This window comes from Pelodiscus sinensis, chromosome 2 (genome assembly GCF_049634645.1).
Source record: "Pelodiscus sinensis isolate JC-2024 chromosome 2, ASM4963464v1, whole genome shotgun sequence".
Classification (NCBI taxonomy): domain Eukaryota; kingdom Metazoa; phylum Chordata; order Testudines; family Trionychidae; genus Pelodiscus; species Pelodiscus sinensis.
This window is the reverse complement of record NC_134712.1, coordinates 256860306-256874326: the sequence shown is the minus strand read 5'-3', so window position 1 is coordinate 256874326 and position 14021 is coordinate 256860306. Positions and strand designations below refer to the sequence as shown.

General features: G+C 44.7%; 1 protein-coding gene across 3 annotated transcripts in view; it reads left to right on the top strand.

The window, feature by feature from the left end:
• LOC102460602 (KAT8 regulatory NSL complex subunit 1-like) overlaps window positions 1-14021 on the top strand; it is an 80886-nt gene that overhangs the window by 13109 nt on the left and 53756 nt on the right. For all 3 annotated transcript variants that reach the window (XM_075923044.1, XM_006127797.2, XM_075923045.1), the window contains exon 2: window positions 5161-5302. In XM_075923044.1, the coding sequence (XP_075779159.1) occupies window positions 5161-5302 (142 nt within the window). The remainder of the gene's footprint in view (window positions 1-5160; window positions 5303-14021) is intronic.

Below are 14021 nucleotides of genomic sequence, written 5' to 3'. Positions count from 1 at the left end.
ATTTGAAAGGAAGAACCACTCCTGTCCATTAGAAGAAGCTCCCAGTTCTGCCTCCAAATTGATCTAAATTCTAAGTGTAGAGCAAGTCTTCATTTACTTGCTCTTGTGTAAGCTGACTGACTTAGAATAAATAAATAAAGGAAAGAAACGTAACCATTTCTAAAATACTAACTTAAAAGTATAAGGAATATGGTGATGAGGGCTACTGAAGTACTTAGGTTGTAACTCCTATAACTGACCATTAAGTGAATTTTACTGCAAGATCTAAACAGGGTTTAATGTAAAAAATGAGTTGGCCCTCTACTGCTATAAAAGGAGAGCCCATAAAAACTCACTTTAATTCTTGAACCAGCGCGTCAACAGTGTGTCAATATCTAGGTACAATGATGTATGGTTTTAGAAGTTCTTAAAAATAGAATCCACATTAATAAATTAATGAAAATACTAACTGTTTAAATTAAAAATCCAAACTTGGAAGTTGCACATAGACTTGATGGCCACCTGAGGTCTCTTCCAGCCCTATGATTCTAACACACTATCCAAAGCGGGGCCAACCCCAACTAAATCATCCCAGCCAGGGCTTTGTCAAGCCGAGACTTAAAAACCTCTAGGAATGGAGATTCCACTCCCTCCCTAGGGAATCCACCCCAGTGCTTCCCTATCCTCCTAGTGAAATGGTTTTTCCTAATCTCCAACGTAGACCTCTCCTACTGTAACTTGAGACCATTGCTCCTTGTTCTGCCATCTGCCACCACAAAAACAGCCTTTCTCCAGCCTCTTTGGAACCTCTCTTCAGGAAGTTGAAGGCTGGTATCAAATCCTCCCTCACTCTTCTCTTCTGCAGACTAAATAAGCCCAAATCCTTCAGCCTCTCCTCCTAGGTCAAGTTATCCCCAGCATTCTCCAAAAACTTCCTGGATTGTCTGTGTACTGCTGTGTTGATCTCCCAGTGGGTGTCAGGGTGATTAAAGTCCCCCATGAGAACCAGAGTCTGTGATCTGAAAGCTTCTCTTAGTTGTCTGAAGAAAGCCTCATCCACCTGATCTGAGCTATAGTAGATGCCAACCACAACATCACCGCTGTTGCTCCTGCCTCTATACTTAACCCGTAGAGTCTCAGCAGACTTGTCTCACTCCATATACTGGAACTCTGAGCAATCATACTGCTCAAACTGTCATGTTTATTCTGCAGGCATAAAGTAATGTTTGAAGATAAGCGTACTAGCAAACTATTGAAAAGATAAATGTTAAGCAGCGTTAGTAACTGTTCATCAGTAACTGATGCTTTTTGGGTTTTCCTGGGGTGCCTGGGATTAATCACTACCACCTGCTTACATCTTTGTTCTGCAATCATAAGGAGAAACCTCCTCCAACTATTGGCTGTTGGTAACACAAGTACTCCATTTTAAGCTCCGTGAGCCCTGGATTTTCTCGGTAAAGCAGGGGTGGCCAACCCGTTAAACAAAGAGAGGCAAAACAACGGTGGAAAAAATGCGAAGAGCCACACCAGAATTGTTGGGCCGCCCCCTCCCCAAAAAGAAGCACTCCCCACGAGCCAGAGTTGTTGAGAAGGGGGGGAGGACACTGCCCCCTTTAAAAAACACGAGTTAAGCTTTTTGGCCACATCAGGCTCCTGTTGGCTGCCACCATTTTGCCGTGCCAGCAGCTCCCCTGCACCTGGTGAGCATGGGGGGCTGGGGACCATTTGTAGGGACGCATGGGGCGGCTTTGCGAGCAGTGGGAGAAGCTTCGCGAGCTGCACTTTCAGGGATGAAGAGCCGCACATGGTTTGTGAGCCATGGATTGGCCACCCCTGCTGTAAGAGCTAGCTGTTTATACACCCTACTATGTTAGACGCTGTGACGGACCGGGCCGTGTCTGGGCACAGCTGAGGGCGTCCGCTCAGGGCGAATTGCTCAAATCCGGGGCTCCTTACAGCCCCCCCTGACTGGTGACCTCTTCAAATAGGCCACAAACCAGTCTCACAGAGCGCTTCAGCTGCCTTCCTGAAGCCTCACGAGCAAAACCCCTCCGACACCCCAGCAATATCCGTGCCCCAGATGGCCCCAGGCCTCATACACAGGTGGGGGGTCCTAGCACCCAATCCCACCTACCCCGAACAAGTTCTGTCCGGTTCCAAGAAACCAGCCACAGATCCCTGGTCAATTTACCCTCTGGACCTTACCCACAAATCATGCTGGGCCAATCCTTTAGAATCTATATCTAAAGGTTTATTATTACAAGAAAGAAAAGCCTGAGAGTAAGGTTATTAAAGTACAGTACGTTACATGCACCGAATCTCCCAGTCCTCGATGCAGGCTCTAGCAGAGATGTTGCAGCTGCTGGTTTAAAAGTTCTTATTGCACATCCTACGATCAGGATGGGTTCACAGGTCTTCCGGGCTCTTCGATCCCTGCAATGCTACCTCTGGGATGAAGTGCTGAGCTGAGAACAAAATGGCATCGACCACATGGCCTCTTTATACCCCCTTCCTGGCCTCTTCTGGTATGCAGCAGGTCACCTGGTCCTCAGCCTCTCTCTGCTGGCCGCTCTTAGGTGTCCGCCCTCATGCTTTAGGTGTGTCTTTGGGCCATCAAGTGCCATTGTTCCACAGGGCTCCACTACTCAGCCTGTCCATAGCAATGCTTAACCACATTCAGAGAAATATTCAGCTTCCACACAGATTACAGATCTACACACACAGACATTATATACTCACATAAATAGTGTACACAGGATGAGAAAACAACAAGCTCCCATTCAATACCCCACATGGCTCCCTTTCTTACCAATTTCTGGGGCCAACACCCCCACCTAGGGGTGCAGCAGCAATCTGGCTGCTTCCCTCCATTTCGGTAATGTGACAGACGCCTAGTCCCCATATCTTCTGGACACCTGCAATCTGCTGAATCTATAGAAATAATGCAGCTGAGTTCATGGGTCTCTCCTCAGTTCAGCACTTTCCTTAGCCTACAGCACTTCAACAAATTATAGTAACCAAATTTACAGAGCATTAGATAAATATTCAAATGAAAGCAAGTATAAGAATTTGTAAACATAGGGTTACAGAGAAAAGAAAAACATAAGGCAAAAAACTAGCCTGTACTTACTAACAAGTTACTTTCTTTGAAAGTATATTAGATCTCCTCAAAGGTCAATCCCTGCTGTGCTGGTCCAGCTCAAACAGCTGTGATCTGCCTTTCATGAGACCTTCTGCTGGCAGGGTTTCTCCTTTATAATGGATACATTCTAGTGCTCTTTTTTTATTCTTACAATAGCGGTCCCCTAGTCAGAGACTGGCCAGTTCTTTTGTTTTTGTAAATCCTTAAGTCTGCATATGGTCTGGAAAGTGAACGTAGACTATCTCCACAGATGTTCATTGTTCTTATTGTTGACAGGGTCTCTCAGGTCCCTCAATCTCGGGTAACAATATTCCGCATTTTTCACCCTTAAGTTCTATCTCTCTTGTCCTTTCATGGATCATAAATATCTGTAATATTTATGCGTTTGACCTCTGTCCATAACCTCACAACTATTCATAAAGTTTATATTGCATAAAATACTTATCTGCCATACTAATGGCAGCAATCAGAAAGCAACAAAATGTTTTACCAAGAATACTGTTAAGGGAAAAGATAGCAGTATCCCCCACACATTTTTTGCAAATACAAAGTAGAACAAAAAACTTACTTTGCAGTGATGGCTCCTGTCCAATGTGTCTGGCCCTGCTTTCTGCTCTGGATGTTGTGACTTGGCTCCTGAGGGTGCCTTTCAGCGCTAGCTGCTCAATGTATGTCCTAAATAACATCAACAGAGCAGGGAGCCAGCCACAGCTCTGTGGGACTGTAGTGCTACTTCAGCATGAGTGCAGAAGTAACTCGTTTTGCAACTCCCACCATCTGGGGAACAGAACCTGCCCTCCTTCCGTATGGATAAAATGAAATAACAAAAATTCCTAAGAAAACACACAGTTGTAAAGAATAAAAATGATTTCACTAAACTCTAGATGAGGGCTACTCAACTTTGAAAGCCCTGGGAGCCACAATAACACAGCACATGCTGAGGGCCGCAACTTAAGTGTGATTGCATATACATGCAAATATATATGCAGATAACTTTTCACGCCTGTGGGCATGAGTGCAAAGCACTTTCCACAATGCCCTGGTGCTCCCAGCACCTCCTCCCTGGGGTCTAGAAATGCTGACACCCTGTTCTAGCCAGTTCAGCCGCTTGTGTCTTTCAATGCTCACCCACCTGGGAGACCCTCACCATTGTGGAGCGTGTTCCCAGTGGAGGCCATGTTCAAAGGAGAGCGCAACCTCATGGATTAAAAAATGACTACACTGCCCATGTCACAGTGTTGTGGCAGCAGTACTGTAACTGGGGCAGTGTAAACCTATCCTTGTACTCCAGGGATGGCCAAAATAGTGGTGGATACAGCGCAAAGAGCCAAGGGGGAAAAAGTTGTTTTGGGGGGAGGGAGCACAGGCTGCCGTTTTGTCGAGGGGGGGGGGGGAGCCCTGGCTGCTGTGTTTGGTTGAGAGGCGGGAAAAATGCCCCCAGCCGCCACTCTAAGAGCAGAGCAGGTATTGCCCTTTGAAGGCAGCCATTTTGAACTCTGCATGGGGTGCCAAGATGCCAGCTCTGTTTCTTTCAGACAGAAACGCTGCCCCTTTAAGAGCCGCGGGTGCGAGAGCCGCAATTTTTTCTTTGAAAAGCCGAATACTGCTCTCACCACCGCTGTTGTATAACAGTTTGTGTTGCTGCAGTCGAAGAACTAAGGCATTCGTTTTCACTGCCTTATAATTGCTATAGTGAGTGGTGGTTCGTGGTTGGACTCTGATTGTTGGCATTGCTTGTAGCAGTGCAAAACTTAATTTAGCCAGGAAGTTTTGAGATGATATGGACTTTGAAAGCTAGGTCTCCTTTAAAGTGAATTTGTGATTTATTTTACTTGTGACTATTTGCCTATCCTCAGGGCTTGACAAGTGGCAGTGGGCAGCACCATGCACTGCAGCGCCGTGCTGGCTTAAAATCTACTCGCCCCAGGCGAGTAGGTTGACGAACTTGTCAAGCCCTGCCTATCCTAACAGATTTTTTACATGGAATAAACCAGTTTAAATACATGGCGGTAATTAAAGTACACACACTTGCTTTCTAGGCACCATCGAGCAGAATGCCAGTGGGCAGTGGAGAGAGCAGCCATTATCTGTCAGTGGACATGGTTGCAGGCTCAGATCTCTGACTTGGAGTATCGCATAAGGCAGCAGACAGGTATCTACAGGCAACTACGTGCCACCAAGGTAAGGCCATTTTGTACCTTGAAGAATGTAATCTTTTATATTGTGACTAAAATTTTGTAGACAGAGTTGTCAGTCACAATTAACTCAAATTAATTGCACTGTTAAACAAAATACCCACTTCAATGTATTAAATATATGGTGTTTTTCTCTATTTTTGAAAATATTGATTTCTATTACAAGACAGAATACAATGTGTACAGTGCTTACTTAATTTTGATTACAAATATTTGTACTGCAAAATGATTTAAAAAATAAATCATCTTTCAGTTCCCCTCATATAAGTACTGTAGTGCGGTTTTCAACTTTTCGGCCTATGGACCCACCTAGCTCAATGGAAACCTTTCCACAGGAGGACTGAGGTTCAGGGTTTCCTATAGGCCAGATCTACTTTTCTGGGTTTCCGGAGCTAGTGAATTTTATGGACCCCTTTAGGCTCTGGGGTGGGGATAAAAATGAGGGGTTCAGTGTGCAGGAGAGGGCTGCCAGCGAGTGGGATAGGGTGCAGGATCTGGGAAGGAGGTGGGGTGCTGAAGGGGGGAAGTTGCGAGGTCTGGGTGGGAGGTAGGGTGCAGAAACAGACTGGGAGTAGGGTATCTGGCCAGGGGGAGGCAGGAGGAGCAAGCTGGGGGTGCGGGATCTTGACAGGGGGAGAGGAGTGCGGGGGTCTTGGCATGGGGGGGTGCTTACCTGGCTTTGCACCCCCTTGAAGCAGGGAAAGCCTCTGGACAGTGCATCACTGCTCTGCCATCCCCCTAGCAGGGTGAGGAGGAAACTCAGCCTCACCCCACCCCCCAAAGTGGGAAGCTTCGCCTTCTGGCTCATGGAGAGGGGCAGAGCAAGTGGCTCTGTGCGCTGCCACACTCTCTCCACCTCGCTCCCCCACTGGGGGCATGGCAGCGCGTGGAGCCGCTTGCTGTGCCTCTTTCCTAGAGCGGGGGCTGGTGGGGAAAATCAGGGTTTTCTTCCCATGCACCCCCTGTGTGCCCTCTGAGCAGGAAGCCGGAGCCTGCACAGTAATTACAAGGCTGGAGCAACAGCGTGGGCTCCCTGCTGTGTGGGTGGGGGGGAGGGGGGGGGTTAAGAGCGGGCTGAGCTCAAGCCACAGACAACCTGGGAGGCGGCCACGGACCGCACTTTGAGAACCACTGCTGTAGTACAAATTCTTTATAGTGAAAGTACAACTTGTAAATGTAGATGGGTGGGGGGGGGGGGAGTTGGGGGTTACATAACTGCCCTCAAAACCAAAACAGTATAAAACTTTAGAGCCTGTAAGTCCCCTCAGTCTGCTTTTCATTCAGCCTACTGGTAAGACAAACATGTTTGTTTACATTTATGGGAGATAGTGCAGCTTGCTTCTTAATTACAATGAACCTGAAAGTGAAAACAGGTGTTCACATGGAACCTTTGTAGCTGGTGTTGCACAGTATTTGTGCCAATATGTTCCATGTTTATATGCCTCTGTGCTTTGGCCATCATTCCAGAGGATATGCTTCCAGGCTCCTGATGCTCATTAAAATGTGTTAATTATATCTGTGACTTAACTCCTTGGGGGGAGGGGGCAAAGGAGGGGGCCGGGGCGAGAATCGTATGTCTCCTGTTCTGTTCTATTTGCATTCTGCCATGTATTTCATGTGATAGCAGTCTTGGATAATGACCAGCACATACTTATCTTAAAAGTCTTAGAGGAGTAGCCATGTTAGTTTGTAACTTTAAAAACAAGTAGTCCTGTGGCATCATGGTCTCTAACAAATATAAATACATATATATTAGTGTGAGCTTTTGTGGGCAAAACCTACTTCTTCAGATGTTTGAGAGAAGAAAAAAGGAGGGGACCCTCACAATTTATAACAGAAAAAGAAGGAAGAGGGCAAAGTACCTGTCAATTGTACTGACAATGCTAATGAGGCTAATTGAGTAGGCTGGAAATGTTCCATTCTTAACTTTTGATGTCATATGCCATCAAGAATAGTGGTAGAGATGTAGCCGTGTTAGTCTGGGGTAGCTGAAGCAAAATGCAGGACAATGTAGCACTTTAAAGACTAACAAGATGGTTTATTAGATGATGAGCTTTCGTGGGCCAGACCCACTTCCTCAGATCAAATAAAGTGGGTCTGGCCCACGAAAGCTCATCATCTAATAAACCATCTTGTTAGTCTTTAAAGTGCTACATTGTCCTGCATTTTGCATATGCCATCAAGTGCAAGCAATGCCCCTTTGCCATGTATATTGGCCAAACTGGACAGTCTCTAGGACAGAGTTAATGGACACAAACTAGATATTAGAAATGGTAACACAGAAACCTGGAGGGGAACATTTTAACCTTGCTGGGCACTAACTAATGGGTTTAAAAGTAGCCATTCTACAAAGGAATTTCACAAGCCAACTACAGGGAGAGTGAGGCGTTGACTTTCATATGCAAATTTGACTCTGTTTTCCTGGCTTGAATGATGACCCATTATAAAGCCAGCTTTCTTTACATTCAACACCCTCATTGACATCAAAAGCTAAGTATGGGACATTTCCAGCCTACTCAGTTAGCCTTATTAGCACTGTCAGTACAATTGACAGGTACTTCCCCCCTCCCTCCCTTCCTACAAAGGAAGACAAAGTTCTGTCCAAAATTTGAAAGAACAGAGATGTGGAGAATGTTTCAGAAGTCTTAAAAAAGCAATACTGCTGGGAAAGCTACGGAAGCGAACCACCAAATAGAAAATCAACCTTCTGTTGGTGGCATCTGACTCAATCTGTCCATGGGGAGCTTGAGCCACCCACGGACAGGGGCCACTGCCACCCCCTGCTGCTGCCCTGGGACTGTGGCTGGGACTGCACTGGCTGCTGGCCCCACACCAAGGGACTATCGAATAGTCATGCAACCATTAAAATGTGATGAGGTTACATGACTAATTAATTAATTAACCATAGTTTCTAGTGCCTGACTAACTTTAAAATTTAGTTAAAGCTTAAAAAAGCATACTCTTGCCATTGCAGAGACTCTCTTGTCCCATAAAAATTCAAAGTACTTTGCAAACTACAGTGGAGTCTCCTCAGCCCGTGGTGAGATTAGTTCAAACTATGAACCATGGAACCTGAAACTGAATTTTTAGAACAGTTTCTATAAATGTATTTGTTAAATTTATATATTTGTCTTCTGACACCAGATGGTGAGGTAGTTTGATGCAGTTAATTAATTCATATGCCAGCTGGCATCTAAATTAGTATGTACTCACTGCTAAGCATGTGCATTTTCTGAACATTTTCCTCTGAAATTGATAGACATTGTAGTCTGTATTTGCCTTATGCTTTTGGGTGCTTTAATTTTTCATACAGTGCTGTTTTGAGAGCCTTCATTTCTGACACACCATTAGGTCTCGATTGGCTTTACCAACACTTGCTACTCTTTCCTTGGGAACCATGTTACAGGATGGTATGGATGATTTCACTGTGTAAATCAAACTAATCATATTAACAGTAGACCTTTGGCACAATATATTATGCTACAGTGAAACAGAAATATGGGAATGTTTTCTCATTTAGAACAATCATCTTGTTTGGGGATTCTTGTTACTACTGTAATAGAAAGAATTGGCCTGGTTCACATGGCTTACACTGGTCTACAATTTTTTAGAAGTCGTCTGCTTCAGAGATAAAATGTGCTATTTATTATGTATTTTGATGTGCTGGATTCAAATATGACAATTAAAACAACTGATTGGCTACTGTTTCCAAGATATTTAAGTTTTTACATTTTACGTCTATGTATATTGTGTAGATAGTAGAGTTTTAATCATAAATTGTAAACCTAGGTCTTTTTATGGTTGCTTTACATGATAATATTTCACCTGTCCTGTTTATGTAACACTTTAAAAATCAGCAAAAGGGTTATATAAATAAAATTTATTATGAAACAAAAGGCAAAAAACTATTAAGTACATAGTTTAGTCCTATTCAGTGTCTACTTGACGCTTCTTGGCTTGTCTCTTGTATTCATTAAATGGAGCATCTCTTGTCACTGTCCAGCAATAGTCTGCAAGCATTGATGGGCTCCATTTGTCCTGATAGCGTTTCTCCATTGTTGCAATGTCCCGGTGAAATCGCTCGCTGTGCTCGTCGTTCACTGCTCCGCAGTTCGGTGGAAAAAAATGTAGATGAGGGTGGAAAAAAATGTAGATGAGAGTGCAAAAAATGTATCTTTAGTGACATGTTGCAACCAAGGCTTTTGTATGCCTTGAGGAGGCTTTCCACCAACAACCTGTAATTGTCTGCCTTGTTGTTTCCAAGAAAATTTATTGCCACTAACTGGAAGGCTTTCCATGCCGTCTTTTCCTTGCCACGCAGTGCATGGTCAAATGCATCATCTCGAAGAAGTTCACGAATCTGAGGACCAACAAAGACACCTTCCTTTATCTTAGCTTCACTTAACCTTGGAAATTTTCCATGGAGGTACTTGAAAGCTGCTTGTGTTTTGTCCATGGCCTTGACAAAGTTCTTCATCAGACCCAGCTTGATGTGTAAGGGTAGTAACAAAATCTTCCTTGATTCAACAAGTGGTGGATGCTGAACACTTTTCCTCCCAGGCTCCAATGACTGTCGGAGTGGCCAATCTATCTTGATGTAGTGGGAATCTCTTGCACGACTATCCCATTCGCAGAGAAAACAACAGTACTTTGTGTATCCAGTCTGCAGACCAAGCAAGAGAGCAACAACCTTCAAATCACCACAAAGCTGCCACTGATGTTGGTCATAGTTTATGCACCTCAAAAGTTGTTTCATGTTGTCATAGGTTTCCTTCATATGGACCAACTGGACCATATGGACCAACTGGAATTGATGGCAAAACATTGCCATTATGCAGCAAAACAGCTTTAAGACTCGTCTTCGATGAATCAATGAACAGTCTCCATTCATCATTCATTGTTTTGCCTAAAAAGCAAGTACTGTCCAAACCCAGTCATAGATTTATTCGTAGATCCAGTCAAAGATGTATTTTAGTCATTTCTGGTTTAAATTGAGAACCCTTCCCTTTATAACTCACTTATCCTCCGCCATTCCCAAGTCAAGGGTCGTATATACTGACCCAATAACAATCTTGAAAACTAGAGCCAATCAACAATTTTAAGCATCATTTTCGTTCTCAGTGACCCAGAATTAGTAACGTTTGATTACATTTATTTCAGAAGCATTTTGGCTGTAGAGCAGTGTTATAGCAGATGACACTGAGGTCCTAATGAAAAGCACTATATAAAGAACAACCTATTATTCCCCTCTACTTATAGGAATAAGCTACACTGATATGAGCACCATTGTGGTGGTATACTTGTATACGTGTTAGGGCAGGAGTGAGCAAATTCCGGCCTGTGGGCCAGATCCGGTCCTCAGGGTTAATCCCTGGTGGGCCCCCACCTCTCTGTTTACCTGCTTTTTCAGGCATCGGATGATTGCAGCTCTTGTTGCCAATTGCTGTGGAAGTGGTGTCCCAGTGCACACTGCTTCCCAGCACGAACAGCAATCCGTGGCCAACAAAAGCTGCAATCATTTGATACCTGCAGAAGTGCAGGTAAACTTAGCAGCAGTGGCCTGCCAGGGACTAACCCTGGTGGACTGCCTCTTTTTTTCTTTTTGTTTTTTGCCCACCCTCTTCCAGTTTCTAAACTGACAGTTACGTTGGTACAAAACCTGCCACTTGGCCCAGAAGGTTAAAAAGACAGTAAATACAAAGACAGAATTGTAAGCAGTTTTGTTGTAAGCATGTTAGTCCCAGGGTGTTAGAGAGATAAGTCAGGTAGTGTCTTTTATCAGACCAACATCTGTTCGAGACGAGCTTTTGAACTTATACAGAGTCTTCAAGTTCAGTACTGTCTGTACAGTGCCTAACTTAGGGCTACCCGGAGTCTGATCAGGGCCTTTGAGTGCTGCTATAACACAAAGGGAAAACTAAGAAACTTTATCCTGATAGGCTGTTAGGACGTGTCGAATGTGGACGGCAGTGAAGAATTCTCATAGCAATGGTTCTCAAACTTTTTTGGCTCATGGACCACTTGGCTCAATGTTAACCTTTCCAAGGGCCACCAGTTGCTAATGGAAACTCACCATTAATTAAATAATTACACCCAAGCCATTTTGCTAGTGCTGCAGCCAGGGAAATGGTTTAATTTAAATTATTTAAACAGATTAAGGGTTTTAACTTTCTCATGTTTATCAAACTTAATTTTAAATAAAGTAAAATATTAATTTATGTCCAACACCAAAAGTTTCAATGTTTTCTTCATTTGTGGCATGAGTGGGAAACTCTTTTGGTTCAGGAGCCACTGACCCATTGGAAAATCAGTTGGGGACCACACAAGTGAGAAACAAAAAAAACTCCTCCAAAACCCCCCAGCCCTCCCTGATGTGGCCCCCAACTGAGACACCTCACTCCTCTGGTGCTCCAGCCTCATGGGGCGAGGGGAAAGGACAGGGAGGCCTGAGGTTTGGGGCTTCCCATAGGCCAGATTTACTTTTCTGGGGTGCTGGAGTTGGTGGATTTTGTGGACCCTCCATAGTCTCTGGGGTGGGGACAAAAATGAGGGGTTCTGTGTGCAGGACAGGGCTGCCAGCGAGTGAGATAGGGATGGGGGCACAGACCTGCTTCTGCCTGCCACCCCACACTGCTGCCATTGTAGGTGGGTCTAGAGAGCTGGTTTAAATGCCAGCTCCTTCTATGTATCGGCTCTTGCTTACCCCCCTCACCTTCCATGCTGCTACCTCTATTCTCCCTCCTCCCCACCCCAGCCCCAGCTGCCTCTGGTACAGAGGAAGCAAGGGCAGGGGAATGTGTGTAGTTGAGAGGATTAACCAATAAGCCCAGGCTTAGCAATTAATCATGTAGTTGTCTACACGTTGACATCCCTACTCCTGAATGCTCCCTTCTAGCTGACCCCATTCAGATGGTGCCACCATTTGTACAAGTATCCAGTTCTCTGCATTGGATGACTCTGCTGGTACACGTGGTCTGCTGCTTCTGTAACAACTACTCAGGGATCCGCCAGCCTAATAGCACTATCTTCCCTTGCCCCAGCACAAGAGCCCCTGAGATAACTGCAGGATCCCTTGGATTTGCCTTACTGGAGTTCTTGCCCCACTCTCTCTGTCTTTAGAGCCATTCCAGTCCATCCATTTCATCACTCTGTTCTTTTTTGATTAGTCTCAAAGGGGTAGCCGTGTTTGTTTTTACCCATACAGACTATGAGGAGTGCTGTCAAAATCAGTGGTTTTTACTCATGGAAAGCTTATGCCCAAATAAATCTGTTTTAAGGTGCCACAGGACTCCTCATCTTTTTTGGATTAGACATTTCAAACCTGTACTGTAAGATGCACTGGGTAACCTAGCTCCGATGGTGCTACCATATCCAGAGCCATTCCCTTCATCTTCCGATGTGCCAGTATCGTCAGTGCCTTCCTTTTGCCCAGGCAACACCCTCTGCAACAACTGCTAAAACTGGTGGTAATCTGAAGTTTTTAACAGTCCGTAAGGAGAAATGCAGAACAGTCAGCATCAATTGCAGAACATTCTCCAAACATCAGTGTTGGCCAGAGGGGCACTACTGATCAGCAGTGCCAGTCTTCGTTTGTACCATGTGGCATGCACCCAGCCACATTTGCCCCCACCAGAAAGGAGGTGGGAAAAAGGCACTTTTGCTTTGACAAAGGGAACTGAATTTCTATTTTTCTCCCCTCCTCCAACTAATTCTTTGGTTATCCAGACTGCTCAGGAGTGGGCCAGACAACAGCATCTGCATTCCACTCCAGCCAATAAGGAAGATTTTTCATTAGCCAGTCCTGAGTTCCCCATTTCTTAATTACCTGGCACGTCTGGCTAAATATGATTTTTGGAACTATGGTCAGCTATCAGTCTCTGCAGATAAGTCATCTCAACACAACATGCTCAGACTATTCTGGAGAAGGGCGAATTAGTTTCCAGAACCAAGTGTCAGGCTGCAGTAGACTCTGTGTACACGGATTCATGCACTCTGGCCACTGGAATTATGAGGAGGGAATCTTTGAAAAGCCTCCAGCAAGGAGTGGTTTTGTGTGGGTGTGCTCCTGCACACTCGGGCATTTTGAGCCATATATTTATAGAAGGAATTGTACAAGTAATTGCTCATTCTACCTCTTTATATGGCCTTCATGGATCTTACTAAGGGTACGTCTAGACTACAGGGTTTTGTCGACGGAAGTTTTGTCGACAGATACTGTCAACAAAACTTCTGTCGACATAGAGCGTCTAGACACATTCAGTTTTGTTGACAAAGCAAGCTGCTTTGTCGACACAACCCTATAGTCTAGACGCAACCCTACAGGCAATAACACCTTCTGTCGACAGAACTCTGTCGACAGAAGGTGTTATGCCCCGTAAAATGAGGTTTACCCTTTCCAATTTCTCCACATCTTTCTTGAAATGTGGCGCCCAGAACTGGACACAGTGCTCCAGCTGAGGCCTAACTAGTGCAGAGTAGAGCGGCAGAATGACTTCACGAGTTTTGCTTACAACACACCTGTTGATACAACCTAGAATCATATTTGCTTTTTTTTTTTTGCAACAGCATCACACTGTTGACTCATATTCAACTTGTGGTCCACTATGACCCCTAGATCCCTTTCCGCCATGCTCCTTCCTAGATAGTCGCTTCCCATCTTGTATGTATGGAACTGATTGTTCCTTCCTAAGTGGAGCACTTTGCAT